The sequence below is a fragment of the Diadema setosum genome, chromosome 4 (assembly GCF_964275005.1).
Source record: "Diadema setosum chromosome 4, eeDiaSeto1, whole genome shotgun sequence".
Taxonomy (NCBI): domain Eukaryota; kingdom Metazoa; phylum Echinodermata; class Echinoidea; order Diadematoida; family Diadematidae; genus Diadema; species Diadema setosum.
This window is the reverse complement of record NC_092688.1, coordinates 19,330,909-19,347,469: the sequence shown is the minus strand read 5'-3', so window position 1 is coordinate 19,347,469 and position 16,561 is coordinate 19,330,909. Positions and strand designations below refer to the sequence as shown.

The following is a 16,561-nucleotide window of genomic DNA, read 5'->3' as shown; positions in this document are numbered from 1 at the left end:
CTCAAATTTAAATTTCAGACGTAAGATGCTCTTTAATCAACTTGACACTGGTCTTAGAATACTTCTCTTCTGGCACACTAGGAGTTAACTCCATGAAACCTTGATGACTTATCTAATCAGATATTAACTCACTCTTTCTCTTGCTGCCTCCTTCCTCCTCTCTTCTTGCTCTTTTTCCCTGAGGATGACTTTGGCGTTCCACCTCCTGTTCCCCTCCCCTCTGGATTTTCCCCACCATCCTCACCCTTTGGTGCACTGGGTTTGGAGGGCGAGGGATTGGTGAGGTGCTGGTAGAGGGAGGAGGGAAACAGGGTGGAGGGGATCTGGAGGTTGGTGCCAATCCCTGGTAGACCATACAGAGAATAACTCTGTTATGAAAGAGAAGGAAAAAGTAATATGTCATTCACACCTGAAATGAATTTCAATTTATACACTGTTGGTGCCCTATTTCACCCAAAGTTGTCAAAATGTCCATGAATAAATAATCAGTTCACTTATTTTCTTTGTTTATGAATGATATAAATGGAGGATATTCTGCAATGGAGATGTTTTCATTGATTTTGTGCTCAACAGAACTATTGTAAAAGTAGTTAACACAAAGATATTTAGGAAGATACTGAACACTGCACACAAATACCATCATCTTCAAACTTACAAACAAGTGAAGTTCACTGAAATTCATGTAGCATGAGAATCTAATCAGAGTTTTGCATTTTTAAATCATTAGCCATGGCAATCTTGATCTGTACTTCAAAGTCTGTACTTCAAAGAGATTCAATCTAACCCTTCATTGCAACATTTTGATTGGGTTCTATACAAATAACATCATGAAAAACGAGCCAAGTTCTACATGCTGTTAACACAGGTGAAATGTCAAGCAACATAAAATTGATCAGTCTGCAAAATGCTAGAGATCAACCAGGTACAGAGGGAAAAAGGAAGATGATCGTCACTAGCTGGAAAGAAAGAAAAAGCAGTAGTGATTGTATTCTGCAAGGAAACTTTGTGCACTACTACTCATAATTAGATCAGTGTAGGGTTGCTGTTTGATGTGGCTGTATAGCACCCAAGGGACCAATAGACACAACCAGCTCTGATTACACAGACTAACCTTCAATGCAGCCAAGATGGCTCCAAGCTGGTCAAGGTGGATATTCTTCTGAGCTGAGAGAATATTTTGAAGACCCCGAAGAATTCCTAGTAACAGCTGTGATACAAATCAAAACATTGGAATGAAAAACTAGACGGGGATAATCAGTTTGTAACTGCTTTTGCATTGACTTTAAAGTATGGTGAACGAGAAAAAAAAGGACGATAATCATAAGCAAGGTGATTTATACATTTCTGGAAAGCTTACGTCTCTAGGAATATGAATAATTGACTTTCAGAAGGTAAAAACGTCTCCAGAACGATGGAGAGATGGTGTTTTGAGACTCTTTTTAGACCACCAGAACCCGATCTGACGGCGAAATTTTGGTGACCAAAATTATGACGTCACGAAATGTACGCTGTGCTACCACTCCATCCACACAGTGGGCTCTGTCTATGGAGGGCCGTTGCGAACGTGGTTCGTTTGGGGCATACGTATGGAGAGGCAGTGTGCCCGTTTCCATGTACGCCCCAAACGAGTTGTGTCCGCGGCGGCCTTCCATATCCGTCGCCTCTCCCTCGCTTCTTCTACCACTCCGACTTTGCCACTGTCACTATCAGTGTCATTGTCACTGTCATCACTAAATTCACTCTCGATGTCAAACTCAAAGTCTTTCCGTACAATATAAGGTAACAATTGGACATTTTAATGTCTCAGCCTAGAAAACAGAGGCGACTAAATACAGGTCAGATATTGCATCCGCTCACCACGAAATACGTGCTTTATGAACGGCGGCCTCGATATCCCGCTGCACTCGTAAAGGGTTTTGTTCATTTCATGACGTCATATTTTAGGGCTCGAAAAAGACGGCTGTTCCGGAGCGAATATCGGTGAAGCAAATCAGTCAGTTTAAACTCACGATTTCTCAGTGGGGCGAATATCTTTTAATAAGTCACATTAAGAATCTTTTTTAGGAGACATTTCCCTCTGCTTTGACACCTTCTCTTATATGATTTTCTTGATTTTAATGTCTCGTTCACCATACTTTAACCGAATGTGGAATGCCGATTATGCATTAGCATTTTCTTTAAACCTTACTTACACCTTAATGTTCTTCACAATTCAGTTGATGCTGTGATTATCCACTGTAGCTGTCCTTTTAATGTAAACACAAAAGTATGCACATTAAGAGCCACATTATACAAATATGCTAACTGGGATAACTTCAAAGAAAATGAAACATTCTCTCCTTTAGGGAGTTAGTAGATTACTACGACTTAATCATATCAAGAAAACACAGTTACAGGGAATGAACACATGTTCACATTTTCACTTCCCATTGCAAATCTTAAAGGTGGTGTAATCTTGAACTTGATGAATCATTTTTCTATGACACCTAATTGTCGTCACTCGAGGAGGCTACTATATAATGGTTTCCACTTTGGATAATGTAAAATAGAAAGTAAGTTGTTGACAAATCTTCTTAAAGAGTCTGTAAGCCCATAGGCTATTGTCACTGCGTGCAAGTAGCTATCAGTGATGATGTGTTTGGATGTGATTACAAACCCTGACATGTGTGTAGTCATCACATCCAGCGGGCTTGGGGGCATGGAGGCTGGCGACCATGACATCAAAACTGAGACTCAGCAAGCGTTCATCAATGACTTGTCCATCATCGCTCCTTGTAGGCCACAGGAATAATGGAAAAAATGGAAAACAGGTGGATGATGGAACACTCTTCTTCATGGCACAAACCCTGCGTTTACAGACTCACTTAGTCCAATATATTTACACTCAAAGGTGGCATTGGCCGTCAGGGCACCGTTTCGTGAAGGTTGTCAGCCCTGACGAGTTGTCAGTCTCTGACAATTTCAGTAAAATCCTTGGTTTTGATTGGTTTAGAAGGTCTGGTCATTGACTGTTACTATGGTGATTGTTATAGTCTGAAAACTTCAAGTCTATTCAACATTCATGAAATGGTGCCCATACTAACATAAATACAGGTATAAAATGTCAGTTCATTATGTACAATTTTGTATAGTGAATGTATGAATATAAGTTGGATGCATTCATAGATTTCTTGTTACTGCCTTGATACTTGAGGCATCTCCTTTGCATGTGTAGTGAAATGGTCTAATTTATGCTGTGGTTATTTTTTTCTTTTGCTGCAATTATCATGATGATAATAATTGACCACAAAACATGAAGTTATAACTTGTGAAAGCATCCGATCCACTGCCATACACATAGATATCTGCACGCTAAATATCAGCATGCACAGTAGATGCCAAGAACTGATAATAGTGAGTCTTACTTCATGCAGGCATTGGCGATGCACAGGATGGCTGTCCGATGAACCTCCTGGTCTGATGACTGCACCATCCTCTGGAGCAAACCTTGAGGAGATGGCATCAGCAGCTCTTCTAGAAACTTGATGCAGGAATAAAGAACACAGAAAGGAATACCAGTCTTCTTGTTGGCTCACAAAACCACGTGCATGATTGAATGTCATAATAACAATACACCTATCACTCAAACATGCGGGAACAGGTGGTGATGAAGAAATAGCAACAGAAAATGAGAGATTCAACTTCAAAACCATTTATGTGTAGTGCAGTAGGATGCAAAAAAAAAAAAAACAGAGCTACAAATTTTCTTATGAAGGAAAAAAACATTAAAACTGCAATACACTTAAAAAAACAGAGCTGAGTAGAGTGAAAAAAAAAAATGCTTAGAATTAATGGCTGTTCCAAAGAGAGAGCAGCTGCACTCCCTAAGAATTACTTAATTACCTATTTGCTTATTTTTACTTCATTTCTAGGAACACGAGTGTACAAAACAAAACAAGCCAAAAACCAAAAACTCAATGCTGAGGATGACCTACATGACATAAAGATGTTGTGATGTATATTTGACTTTTCATTTGACTTTTCATTCATCTTTTCTTCTTCTTGAATTGTTTTTCTTTTTTTTTTAGTGATATGCAATTCTGTCCACATCAGAGTCTTTCATTCATATCACTGTATGTAATTTGTATTAGTGAAAAAATGAGCAAAGAAAATTGGATTCCATCGGGATTCTAACTTGAGACCTCGGGATTGCTAGCCTGGTGCTCTACCGACTAGGCCATGTACTTACAGATTCACACTTAGGTCCATTTTCATAGATGACAGCACCCAGAGCCCTGAGTGTGTCAGGCAGCATCCATTCCACACACTGTTTACTCACTCCAACCACAAACTCCAGCAAGGCTCCTACTGTCGGCTTTGACAGTTTCACCTAACAAGTGATATGAAGGAACAAAGTATTTCTCATGCTATGCCTGGATTTTTGCACACTTTCATGCAAAACCCTGTCATGCATAATTTCAACAATAGCTTACTCTGATTGAATTCATATCTTCTACTGGCAGTTCATTTTTGGTTCATTTTGATTCAGCCTCTACTGCATCTATCATCCATGACCTTTTTTAGAGAAAAGTGGTGGAATGACACCTTCTAGGAGTTACATGGATCTGTTGAATTCTCTAGCCATATAACAAACAAACAAAAAGTTTTTCACAAAAGTTCACACAAAAAAAAATGTGTTCACAATTAAATGTCTCACTTTGGTAATTTTTTTGAAAATTCATAAAGCCTGAAAGAAGAACATTTGATTTGACTATGAGCTCCTCACAGAAGAAAGGGATAATACATATTTCGGGGGGGGGGGGGGGAATGATTAAAATATCTACAAACAACTGCATCAAACACTGACATAAAGTTGGTTTTACATATATTGGCGCACAATGTAACACAATAACAATGAAGAACATTATTTTGCTTCGAGATAAAAACTGAAACACAAATGACACTCATTTCCTTTGTAGAACAAATGCTGCTATTTACTTGTCACCTCAAAATCTAAACATGAAGGTCCAATAAAGTACTATACAAGGAAAAACATTGCATAATTTTCAATTAATTTTTTTTTTCATTAAAATTCAAATGGTGGTGCATCTCACCTTCTGATGAGTGATGATGACAATGAGCTGGCACACCTTGGTAACCAAGAGGTTGTCATGGAGAGGGACCAGACGACACGCCTGGCACAGGATTTGACCTGCATCCTGGTTATTGAGAACAGCCAGAATCATGAAGATGGGCATAAAAATCCAGCATTAACAAGTGGCTTATGGCATTTTATGTGGAACAGAAAATGTATGCAAGGTGTCAAGAATTCCTCAACAAATCTAAATTTCAGTAGTGTTAGAAATTTGTGTATGTTTTTCTTTTAACAAATTCATAGTTACATCCTAGAATACTCAGGAAAATTAATGCCATACATATATCTATGATTTCTATTCATCATAAAGTTGCATTCAGTAAGCTACATGTAACTACAAGTGTCATGAAAATTCATTATGAAATATTTCAGTGCTTATCACTGAAATCAATATTTTTTTTTTTAAGCAACTGATTTACTGTAGATGGAAAGCATACAAAGTTTATTCTACCATTTGGCAACGGGTCTGAAATTGCAAAACACACCATTTGTATTCTTTAATTGAAATGATGAAGGACAGGTATTGACAACCTAATCTTCCCCCTCCCCTTCCCCCCCCCCCCAAAAAAAAAAAAAAAAAATCTCGTAAAACACACACACACACACACACACACACTTACTTTAGTTCAACCAGCTCAACACTCCAGACAACATAAATGGAAAATAATATGATAATAAACACTTAAATCTAAAGTCTATAAACAGAAGAATTTATATCATAGAGACCTATAAAAATGACAATTATTGTAACATTCATGAACTTGAGAGCATCAATTCAAACGCGTAGGCCTATATTAATAAAGATAGGCCTAGTTCCCGTCTAACAGTAAGGCGTAAAAGTTAAAATTTTAATAAAATTTACATTTGATACAAATTTAACATTTATTGGAGTCATATAAAAAGAAACATACAATAAAATATAAACAAAGAAAAAATATCATAACAATGTACTGCTGTGTAATGTCTTCTTACAGGAGTCATTGTGATGTCCGCATAAGTTTACAATTGTGTATTTCTAGGTTTTCTTTTAAAATTATACGTGGAACTGGATGGATATGGATTGTGGAATTGTTATGCTACAAATTGCTTACACGAAAATGCACGCATCGGACCGATACTAGCCACAGTCTCGCATTCACTTACCTCGTCAATCAGCCCATGTATCGAGTAATCAAGAGAATTCAATTCATCTAACAGTGAATTCAGTGTTTTTCGAGTGTCTTCATCTCTAGCTGGAACAAGCTGTCGAAGTTTGGCGCAGCAACTCCTAAATTTCTGACGTTCTTCAGAAATGAAGCTGCGGTCCATCGCGGCGCGGTGTCAATTCACTCCACAGCAATAATGCAATGTAATGTGATTGTCAATGTGGTATTCAAGATGGCAGCACCCATGAGGATTTGTAGAGCGTGCATTCTGCATTCTCGCAACGCGATTCTGAACGCGAGTAAGAGAGTCGTTGGGAGTCGCTGTTACACAACTTCAGAGTCTTCAGAACAACAGGCAAATGAAACTCATTTTGGATTTGAAAAAGTGTCCGAAGAAGAGAAAACAGAACGAGGTAAGTTCGAGAATTATAATTGTGAAATCATGTCATCGCGTCAGCGCGCAGCGCTGCTGGTGTTGCATGGCGGGCCGGCGGGGCCGGGGAGAGAACACGGAGAAACCGCTGGACTACACCACCACGTAGATATCGCGTGTTGGCTATTGCCCCTGTAAACTGCACTGAATCAGCCTTTGGCTTTGCAATATCGCGTATTTCCCCTGTAGTTAAACTGAATCAGCGCTTTGCAAGCGCAGGTCTCCTCAAACTCGACAAGTTCTATTCAAGTAATCAAAGTGAATATTGGCTACATGGAAATTTGACTCTATATTCATAGTGACTGGTGATGATGCAAAAGGACATGAGTCATGAGATAAGGCACACAATTCAAGTTATCACTTGCAAGAAATGTATGCTTAACGTTTAAGAATCCTATGAAAAGTAGATCTGTTGTGATTTTATGACAAAGAGCTAGAAAAAACTGGAAGAAAAAATGTAACTTTGTTGGGAAAAAATAAGGTACTGTACTGGAAACAATGATCAACACCATCAACAGTATGAAAAATAACATTGATAATGACCTTTGTTTTCTTCTTCCTGGTGAGTGACCACAATCGACAAGCTGATTATTTCACTTTTCGTCAGCAAACATGCATTGAACTTAATGCTGCTAACGTTAGAACTAAAAATGAAAAGTTTGATACGAGTTTGAAATGTTTCTGATCTTCAGCTAGATATCTGATAATAAAATTGAAAATCTTGCATCTTGGTAATAAAGAGCAGAGAGGTAGGTTGCCATAGTTTACCATGCTGCAACTTTTAAGAAGAATGAGAGTGTGTTATTTTATCATGAATGCAGTTTTTTTCTTTTAAGATATAATGTATGAATTCATTCAGGTAATGACAGTGAAAATGGTAACAAAACATTGTTAAATGTGTCTTTATTTGAAATGCAGTTCACCAGGTGTTCTCCAGTGTAGCCAAGAAGTATGATGTGATGAATGATGCCATGAGCCTCGGGATCCATCGTCTCTGGAAGGATTACTTCATGCATGTCCTCAAGCCGACTCCTGGGACCCAGCTGCTTGATGTGGCTGGAGGAACAGGTATAAGTAATAATGTATAACAGTGGGAATAAAGATCCTTGTTGGATCTTGAGTGTAAAACTTTCCTTTGTGGTGTGCGACATTCTCGTACTGCTAGATTTGTGTTTGTAGATTCCTAACCCATCTGATAGCTTTTTTTTTTCTTTAAAGTCGTTGTATGTTTGTTTACTAGAGTTTACATTATTGTACACAATTGCCATTTGATTGTTTTTTTGTTTGCATTTTTTTGTCATTCACATTTAAAGTTTACATGGTTGTACGTAATTGCCACTTGATGGTTGCTTTTGCATTTTTTGTCATTCACATTTAAAATCCAATAGTTGTTGTTTTGGAGTCATTGTTGCTTTTCAGAAGACTTTCAAATAATATATTTTATTTGCCATCATTTTTTGGGGAAATTTTCAGGAGACATAGCCTTCAGGTTCCTGGACTACATCAACAACCTCAAGGAGGATTCCCATTTTGCTGATGAGTGGTCTGAAGACATCAGAGTCAGTGAACTTGAACTTGGGAGTGCTGGTCTCCATGACAACACAGAAAATGGAGATGGAGAGGACGGAGCAAGTTCCCAACAGCATCATGTGACAGTGTGTGACATCAATGAGAACATGCTGAAAGTGGGGAAGAAGAGGGCTGGACAGAGAGGCATTTATGAAGGTATTATTGTCTCATTGTATTTTCTTTTTATGCATAAAAAGGGCTCAACATAAGCGGTGGCCTAGTGGCCCATGGCCACCAAAAGTTGTTGTCAGGCCACCAAATTTCCCTAATAAGGGTTATCTTTCGGTAGCCCAATTTGGTAACTATAATTCAACATGGATAGTTATGATTCCTTTTATTTCGGGCCACTGCATTTCTTTTTTGGCCACCAAAATTGTGCATATAAAGATTTTAGTTTGCCCTGAATGGGCCACCAGAGAAAATGATTAGTGTTGAGCCCTGCATAAATACTGGAAAAAAAAATGGACTCCCACATTTTCTCACCATCTCATGGCTTATGTCAATTCTGGATTTAATGTGCCTTTTAGGGCCCTTTCGCATGTTTAAAGAGATACATTCAAATATACATCAGACAATCAAACATCCTGAAGAAGTAGTGCAATAAAAGTACAGCCTTCTCATTTTTGTCTTGTTGCATATTTTTCATCCATTTCCTCAGGCATATCATGGGTGGTTGGTAATGCAGAAGAGCTCCCCATAGCTGATGACAGCATGGATGCGTACACCATTGCTTTTGGTATCAGAAATGTCACCAGAGTGGAGGGGGTAAGAATCTATAGTTTTCTAAGTGGCACAGCAATTCCAACCTTATGCTTTTATAATCATAATGCTGTAGACCCTGGTCTATCTGTAATCTTCAAGTTCTCAGAATGGCTTTGGGCATAAAGATGTTTGTGAATTGTGGCATGTGATCTACATGTATTTCAGAAGTGTTAAGATGCAGAATCAAGATACAATAAACTTGGAAATTTTTGCAAATTCTCTGCACCATATTTGGTCCATTAAATTCAACTCTTTCCGTGCCAGGGTGTTTGGACAGTGTGTTCAACGCTTTGCGGTTTTCTGTGTCAACTGACACTCAAAGCACACAAAGGTTTAAGCAATAATTGCTTCCCACTTTTCATCTACAGGCAGTTCTCATACTCTTCTCTTCATGTAACACAGAGCAAGGGTATTCCCTTGTTTGCGTGTGTATGATAATGTTTACAACATGTGACCTGCTACAACAAAAGGATCTGAAAGTCGAGGGAGGTTGATTTTCTGAAAATGACATGACATCATTCCCTTACTCTTCCACTTTAATTTTATATCTGACACAACTCATAAAAGTACTTGGTTGCGGAGATAGCGATGATTTTATGAGACCATGTTGAGTGGTCTAGGAAATCAACGTTTGGAGAAAACCACCCTTCAAAGTTTTCATTCCGACGTGATTGTGATCAAGGGGAGGTATTCCAGTTTTCATTAACAATAGAAGGTCTGCTCATAGCAACCTCTGCGGTGTTCATTCAAGCTTAGCGCCAGCGGTTCACGCATGACCAATCAGTAACCAGGATGTCATGCACTGACCAATAAGGTCACTCCCTTGTTGCTAGGGGCGGAGTCTAGATCTGCGGCGCTAAATCCAAACCTTTGGACACGTCACTGTTCCGTTGAAAGTTGGAAAATCATGGCCCAGAAAAACGCTAATTTCTTACCTTTCCTTTGTTCGTTTAGCTTCGAAATTTGGGCAGATGATAAACGAAACATTAGACTATAACCTCTTGCCAAGAAAACAAATTGAATGGTTTTGACCGATTTTGATGATCTGACTTCAAGCTCGATTTTCTCAGCTCAGCCGTCAGTGACTTTGGGATCCTTTTGTTGTGGCGGGTCACATATATAGTTACTTTATTATAGATGTGACATTTTTTAATTGACAAATCAAAGTGACAATAGTGAAGTTTCCCTCTTTTTTAGAGAAGAGACACATACAATTGTATTTCAGCAAAGTACTTCATGCTTTTGTTTTTGTTTTCTGATTATGTTGTGATGCCATGAATGGTTTTTATAAACATTTGCGCTTACAGTACATATGATTGTAGTCTTCTATTTTTCTGTTGATATACTTAATAAAAGAATGATTATATGATCCTTTGTTGTTTTGGTTTGTGCTTGTCTCTGTAATTGGACTATTTCAACAGTGATTGTACCATTGTTTGTTTACCAGGCTCTTGATGAGGCGTACAGGGTACTCAAACCAGGAGGGAGATTTCTGTGTCTCGAGTTCAGTGAGGTTCAAAATCCACTCCTGAAAATGTAAGAAAAATGTAGCATTACTGTAAAAGTGGAAATTTTCGCGGTGTTGAAATTTTCGCGCATTTCGCGCAACAAGAAACTAGCGCGAAAATAAAAACACGCGAATATTTTTGCTTGCCATACGTTCCTGTGCGTGATGTCTTGATTCCGCGGAATTAAAAACACGTGAAACTCTTCTGACCCGGCCTAGCGCGAAAAATTAGTCGCGCGAAAATATCCACTTTTACAGTATCATATTCATTCCGTAGATATACCTATTAGGAGCAATATTTTTCCATTGAGATAATGGAATATTTTTGATGTTGACATCATTGTTAATTACTAGATCATTTGTTTGTTTAATATTTCCATTTAGAAAGTCTGTCTTTCTGATGTACAAAAAATAAAAAAATGATCAAATGGAAAGAAGAATCATTTTATAGAACAATGTTAAAAGGAATAAAGGGAATTTGTTTTGCAGTAAAAGTGTAGTCACAGAGATGCTCTTTATTGTTGTTACTCTCCATGAATAAGATTGTTTGCTCTATCTGCATTATGACACGAAGGGAAAAAGAAGGAACAAGCCTTGTATTTAAACCTGCATCACCTACTGCTTACCTGGCAGTAGTACTACCACTGAGCTGAAGCCAATTCATGGCAGTGACACAATACTGTAAAAGTGGAAATTTTCGCGGTGTTGAAATTTTCGCGCATTTCGCGCAACCAGAAACTAGCGCGAAAATAAAAACACGCGAATATTTTTGCGTGCCATACGTTCCTGTGCGTGATGTCTTGATTCCGCGGAATTAAAAACACGCGAAACTCTTCTGACCCGGCCTAGCGTGAAAAATTAGTCACGCGAAAATATCCACTTTTACAGTAACGTTTGAACAAAATACCCATGCCTCACCTTTCTTTCATTCTCTCTTGGTCTTATTCATAATCTATTAGCCTCCACTTGGTGTTCATAATAATGCAGATCAATCGTACAATCTTATTCATGGAGAATAACAGCAAAAAAGAAAACCTCTGTAACATTAGAAATACAGTCGACTCCCATTATAGCGAGGTCCTCAGGACTGGCAGTTTCCTTTTGTTATATCTAAATTTTGTTACAACGAACAAATAAACAATTAACAATATACAGCGGACAATGTTGAGGCATGATTTCTTTACTTCATTGTAACCGGAATTTCATTATAACCACGTTTGTTATATAAGAGGAGTACACTGTATATCAATATGGGAACTATAGAGCTGTCCCATTAAGCTGCTGTATTCCTTGATATTCCCCAGGGCTTATGACAGATACTCCTTTGACGTGATCCCAGTACTTGGTGATGTCATCGCTGGTGACTGGAAGTCCTATAAATACCTAGTGGAAAGCATCAGACAGTTTCCTAATCAGGTAAGCTCTGCTCTACCGTGCAAAGATAGGTCGTTAATGTGTTACTGCCAGTTTGTGCATGCTGAGGGTAATGACTGTTTCTATCATACAGAATAATACTATGACAATAAAGATGTGCTGTTGTTGTTTGCTTGTTTCATTTCACTATTGTTTTATAGTGTTTTCCTTTTTGTTTTTAAGAGATCTAACGCGACTATAATGTATCAATAGATCATTTTACATGTTTCTAGTGACCCTATTTGCTTATTTATGTTTATTTGTGTACCTCAGTGTGTTTTAATAGGCCATATGCATTTTTGATATTCAACCAAATATGAATAATTTAAGTATTCACATCAGCTACGTGCGTTATCAAGACATCCTATGTGAGAAATTGTGATACTTTACATTCCATGACTGTGGGGGCTGGTGTTATCATTCTTACATACAAAGCCAGTAAACACTTTTCTGTCAAGAGCAGAGATATCTTGATTTATGGTATGCAATATTGTGGGGTGTAATCATAGTTGTACAGTGGAAACTCAATATGGAGAGATCTGATATAACGTAATAACAAGCTAATTTCTCTAGTCCCAGTGAAATTATTTCCTTTGTTTTGTATTGTTTATTGACTGCTGATATAACAAAATATCTGATATAAAGAACAAATTGTGTTGGTCCCAAGGATCTCATTACCCTGAGTTTCCAGTGTATTGAACATTGTCTAGGAGCTGTTGTAGCTCAGGGGAAAAGACCATGCATTATCAGTCACGATGTCCCTGGTTTAAGTTTCCTGGCTGTAATGGTTTTAACCCTAGGCAAGGCAGTTTCTGCTCATTGCTTATTCCTTCTGATGAGGGTACTCAAAGTCGCCGATCCCATGGTTTGCTTGCTTATAAGTATTCAATGCTTTCTCAGCAGTCACGTTTAATCAAATCATTTAATTATGACCCTGCATCGCAACACCAGCAAAATGTCGCCAGACAAGGGTTGTAGAAAAACTACTGAAAATACATTTTCAAATTAATTTCATGATATCAAACTTATATATAATGTAGAAGAAGAATAGCTCTTTCAGAAAATATGGAAAACTCAAGTTTGACTTGGTTGACCCGTTTCACCTTTTTTGAGTCCTAGGGTAAAATCGAGGGGTGTGACTTTTTGTTGCTTTTGTGATGCACAGTCACGTTGATCTAAATCTTAATCTTGTCTACTGTATGACAGGAGGAGTTCTCTGAGATGATCCATGATGCAGGCTTCAGTCTGGTGAGGCATGAGAACCTGTCGCTTGGGATTGCTGCAATACACTCTGGCTTCAAGCTATAGCTCCCTCAACCACAATGCAGTGGACAGCTCACACTAGAATGCGAGGCTGTGGTGTCACAGTGACGAATGTTGGCCGAGTCAGGGCGCGAGAGGAAGCTGTGTGAGGCCAGGAGTTCCCAGTGTAGCGCCCTCTTCTACAAAGTGTTCCCAGTCAAGTCACACTTCAAAGTGTTGTGGTGCAAGACATCTCTAAAGCCGACATGCACAATGGACAAGAGTTTGTGCAGGATGATTGGTATTTTGATTTGTGCATTTTTAGTGGAGTCATTTAGAGTGCATCCATTATGTGTTTTCTTCTTGATGGTTTCTGCAGCAGTGGACACGGACAACTGCTCACTGCATGGCTCCATTGGAGCGCTTGTCTAGCCAACATTCTATGTAGGTCTAGAAAGATGTCAAATGTGTTTAGGGCAAATACATGTGATTGAATATGTCTTCAGAAAATTCATAAGTACATGTTTTGAATGTATTTTGTCATGTTCTGCCAGTCCTTGTGAGTGTACACGTATAGGTATGACACTGCATAATATAATTGTTATGCCAGCATGAACATACAAATTAATTACAGAGTGTCTAAATATTGCAAGAGATGTATGAAAATCATACTAGTAAAAAGACAGGTGTAGTCCTGATGAATGAAGGATTTCAAATTTAACCCATTCCTTACGGGAACCAGGTATACCAGGTTCCCAAAATGTAGACAAGTGTACCTGCATTCGAGGCCTAAATTCATGTTTATCTGTGCTATGCTTCCCAGAAAAATGGTTTTGGGAGAAAGATTAGAGTTTCTCCTTTCAGTATCAGTCTTCTTTCTGTATGAAAACTACTTGAAGAGTTTGTTCGCAAAAACCGATAAGTCCATATTTGCCAAATGGAGATTTTTGGGATTAAAGGTCAAGAAAAATAAAAAGAATAATAAGAGAATTTTTGCTTCTTTTGACCATAACTTCAAAAATGTACCTTTATATGTAGTGACCAATATATCATTTAAAAGGTATTGTTTTGTACTTTATGACAGAGACTGTAATTCAAAATCTTCAAAAATGGACTTATCGATTTTTGCGAACAAACTCTTCACTTGTACCACACTATTAATTGCTATTAAGAGCTTGTGAGCCCATCAGCGCACGCTCTATTCATACCTCACACCCGATCAATATTTTGCATTGTTTGATGCAACATGTAGTTGACCGTGGAAAGGGGATGCCTGTACATGTAATGCTTGACTGCTTTCGCAAAGGTGGATTACCAACCTGTCCATTCTCTGTCGACCTGTAGAAAGAATCTTGGTTGGGGGCATTGGGGGCCCCTCAGAGAATTGCGGGAGGAACGGGTTAAATAGATTGCCCACAGTGGTGTGTTTTCTTAAACATCTTCAAAATGCATGTTCAAATCTTGCCTCATTATATTCTTTTTAATGGAGGTTTGTTATTGTTGATTGTTTAAAGATGTTTTTCTTTATAAAACTCTTTTTTTTTCTTGAGAGATTCCATATTCCATGACATGTGATGATGCAAGAATGACATTACCCAAGAAGGAGAAATGATTTTATTCATGTCAAGTTTAGAAACAAAATCCAGTGTAGCAGTCAGAATCACACATCAACTATTTAGTATTACTGGTTGTAATCGATCACAAGTTTTAAGCCACATAGGCTCTGTGGAATTTTATATCTGCAAATTGTATTGAGCAGTAATAGTGAGTAATCCCATGCTCACATGCAATAGATCAGCAACATTTGGCTCCCAGTGTTATGTTCATTAATTTGTTGGTGAGGAAGTTTTGGTTGGTTTTGGTTGTCCTGTCCAGCTGACTGGTGTTGAATAGAATCATTAACTCATAGTAACTACACATAGTTCTTCCAGTGATTTTTTTTTTTCTTGAGAATTGCTATGCATCTGTGGGATAGAATCGTTGCTTTGATTTATGGCTTGCTCTTCCCAATCTCTCACCAAAAAGAAAAAGAAAGGAAAACCAAAACAAAACAAATCTAACCTTCTTATGATATTTGGGACCAGTATGGATTAATTTTCTTTAAATGTTTTTAAAGTTATGTATGTTGCATCCCTCAAAAATATGATATATTTTTGTACCCAGTAGTAGAAGATTTCTCCTAATCTCTGACAAAAATTACCAATAAGGATTCATCAGCCAGCAGCCTCATTTTTCTCTTGATTAACATGAAAAACTTTGCAAGGATAAATTGGTTTGATGTATTCTCCCCCTCCTGATGAACAAGAAGCATTATCAACTTCAAGAGTATGAGTTGGACTAGCTGCCTCATCTTTTACTTGGTTTGTTTGTTTGTTTGTTGTTTTTGTGTATGTGTGTGGTATCAGTGCTTCAAAACCATGGAAGGTTTGGCCTGATAGGCAAGAAAGCGTTGTCACACCAATTACATTACTTGTACACTAAAGTGTAATGGTTGAAGATTACACAACTTCACAACTGCAACCTGCAGTTTGTCCACTATGTAAAGTTTACTTGTGTAATCTGTGTAATCTGTGAACTGTGATTTTAAACACATTAAACCAAAAGGGAAGATAAAATATCCCAATCCATCTCATATTTCATAATTTCTCATTTGCTTGTAGCCAAAAATTGTTTCTTCTATTAGATAATACCAAGATAGGTGAATGTGATGTATGCTTAGTGGCTCAGCTGGTATATACCACATAATATTACATACCCACATTTTAAACACATATGCACACATAAGTACAGTGGACTTCCATTATAACAAAGTCCTCGGGACTGGCAGTTTTCTTTCGTTATATCAAAATTTTGGCATAATGGAACAGAAAAACAATAAAAATACATGGAATGGATAATGTTGCAGCCTGAATTTTTACTTTGTTCCTGCCAGAATTGCGTTTCAACCATGTTAGTTATAACGGGAGTGCACTGTATGTACAAAATATTATCATTACCTCAAACAATGCAGTGTCATAATCACAAAAGTTTTACTATTTTTAGTACAAAGTATGTATAGATATGTTCAAGTGATATACACATTGCATAGATGAACAACAACAAAAACAAAAAAAAACCACATCTTTATATGATGACAGTAAAAAATGCCAACAAATGAGAAACATAATAATAATATTGATCAGAATATCATTGAAAATATGAAATACGTTGTAAATATGCTAGATGGTACTTAATACATGTACTATTGCACTTATTATAGCAATGTAGTAGCGATGAAAGTGATGAATTCAATGATACATTTATTGTGATTTTGTAGCTACTGGAGATATTAACAGTTGGAGCTTATATCTCTGATC

The 16,561-nt window shown here is 37.7% G+C and overlaps 2 protein-coding genes across 2 annotated transcripts in view; one reads left to right on the top strand and one right to left on the bottom strand.

The window, feature by feature from the left end:
• Positions 1 to 6,457, bottom strand: part of LOC140227674 (HEAT repeat-containing protein 6-like) — an 88,303-nt gene extending 81,846 nt beyond the window's left edge. The window contains exons 1-7 of the mRNA XM_072308090.1: positions 6,278 to 6,457; positions 5,094 to 5,198; positions 4,229 to 4,369; positions 3,405 to 3,520; positions 2,657 to 2,771; positions 1,112 to 1,207; positions 133 to 368 (exon numbers count right to left, since the gene is read on the bottom strand). Coding sequence (XP_072164191.1) covers positions 133 to 368; positions 1,112 to 1,207; positions 2,657 to 2,771; positions 3,405 to 3,520; positions 4,229 to 4,369; positions 5,094 to 5,198; positions 6,278 to 6,442 — 974 coding nt within the window. The 5' untranslated portion in view covers positions 6,443 to 6,457. The remainder of the gene's footprint in view (positions 1 to 132; positions 369 to 1,111; positions 1,208 to 2,656; positions 2,772 to 3,404; positions 3,521 to 4,228; positions 4,370 to 5,093; positions 5,199 to 6,277) is intronic.
• An 18-nt stretch (positions 6,458 to 6,475) lies between these two features.
• On the top strand, positions 6,476 to 16,026 carry LOC140227673 (ubiquinone/menaquinone biosynthesis C-methyltransferase UbiE-like). Its single transcript, XM_072308088.1, has 7 exons — positions 6,476 to 6,692; positions 7,631 to 7,780; positions 8,186 to 8,437; positions 8,940 to 9,046; positions 10,491 to 10,579; positions 11,855 to 11,966; positions 13,170 to 16,026. Exons 1-7 carry the CDS (start codon positions 6,476 to 6,478, stop codon positions 13,269 to 13,271), a joined length of 1,029 nt encoding a protein of 342 aa, XP_072164189.1. The 3' UTR covers positions 13,272 to 16,026.
• Positions 16,027 to 16,561: the final 535 nt, after the last annotated feature.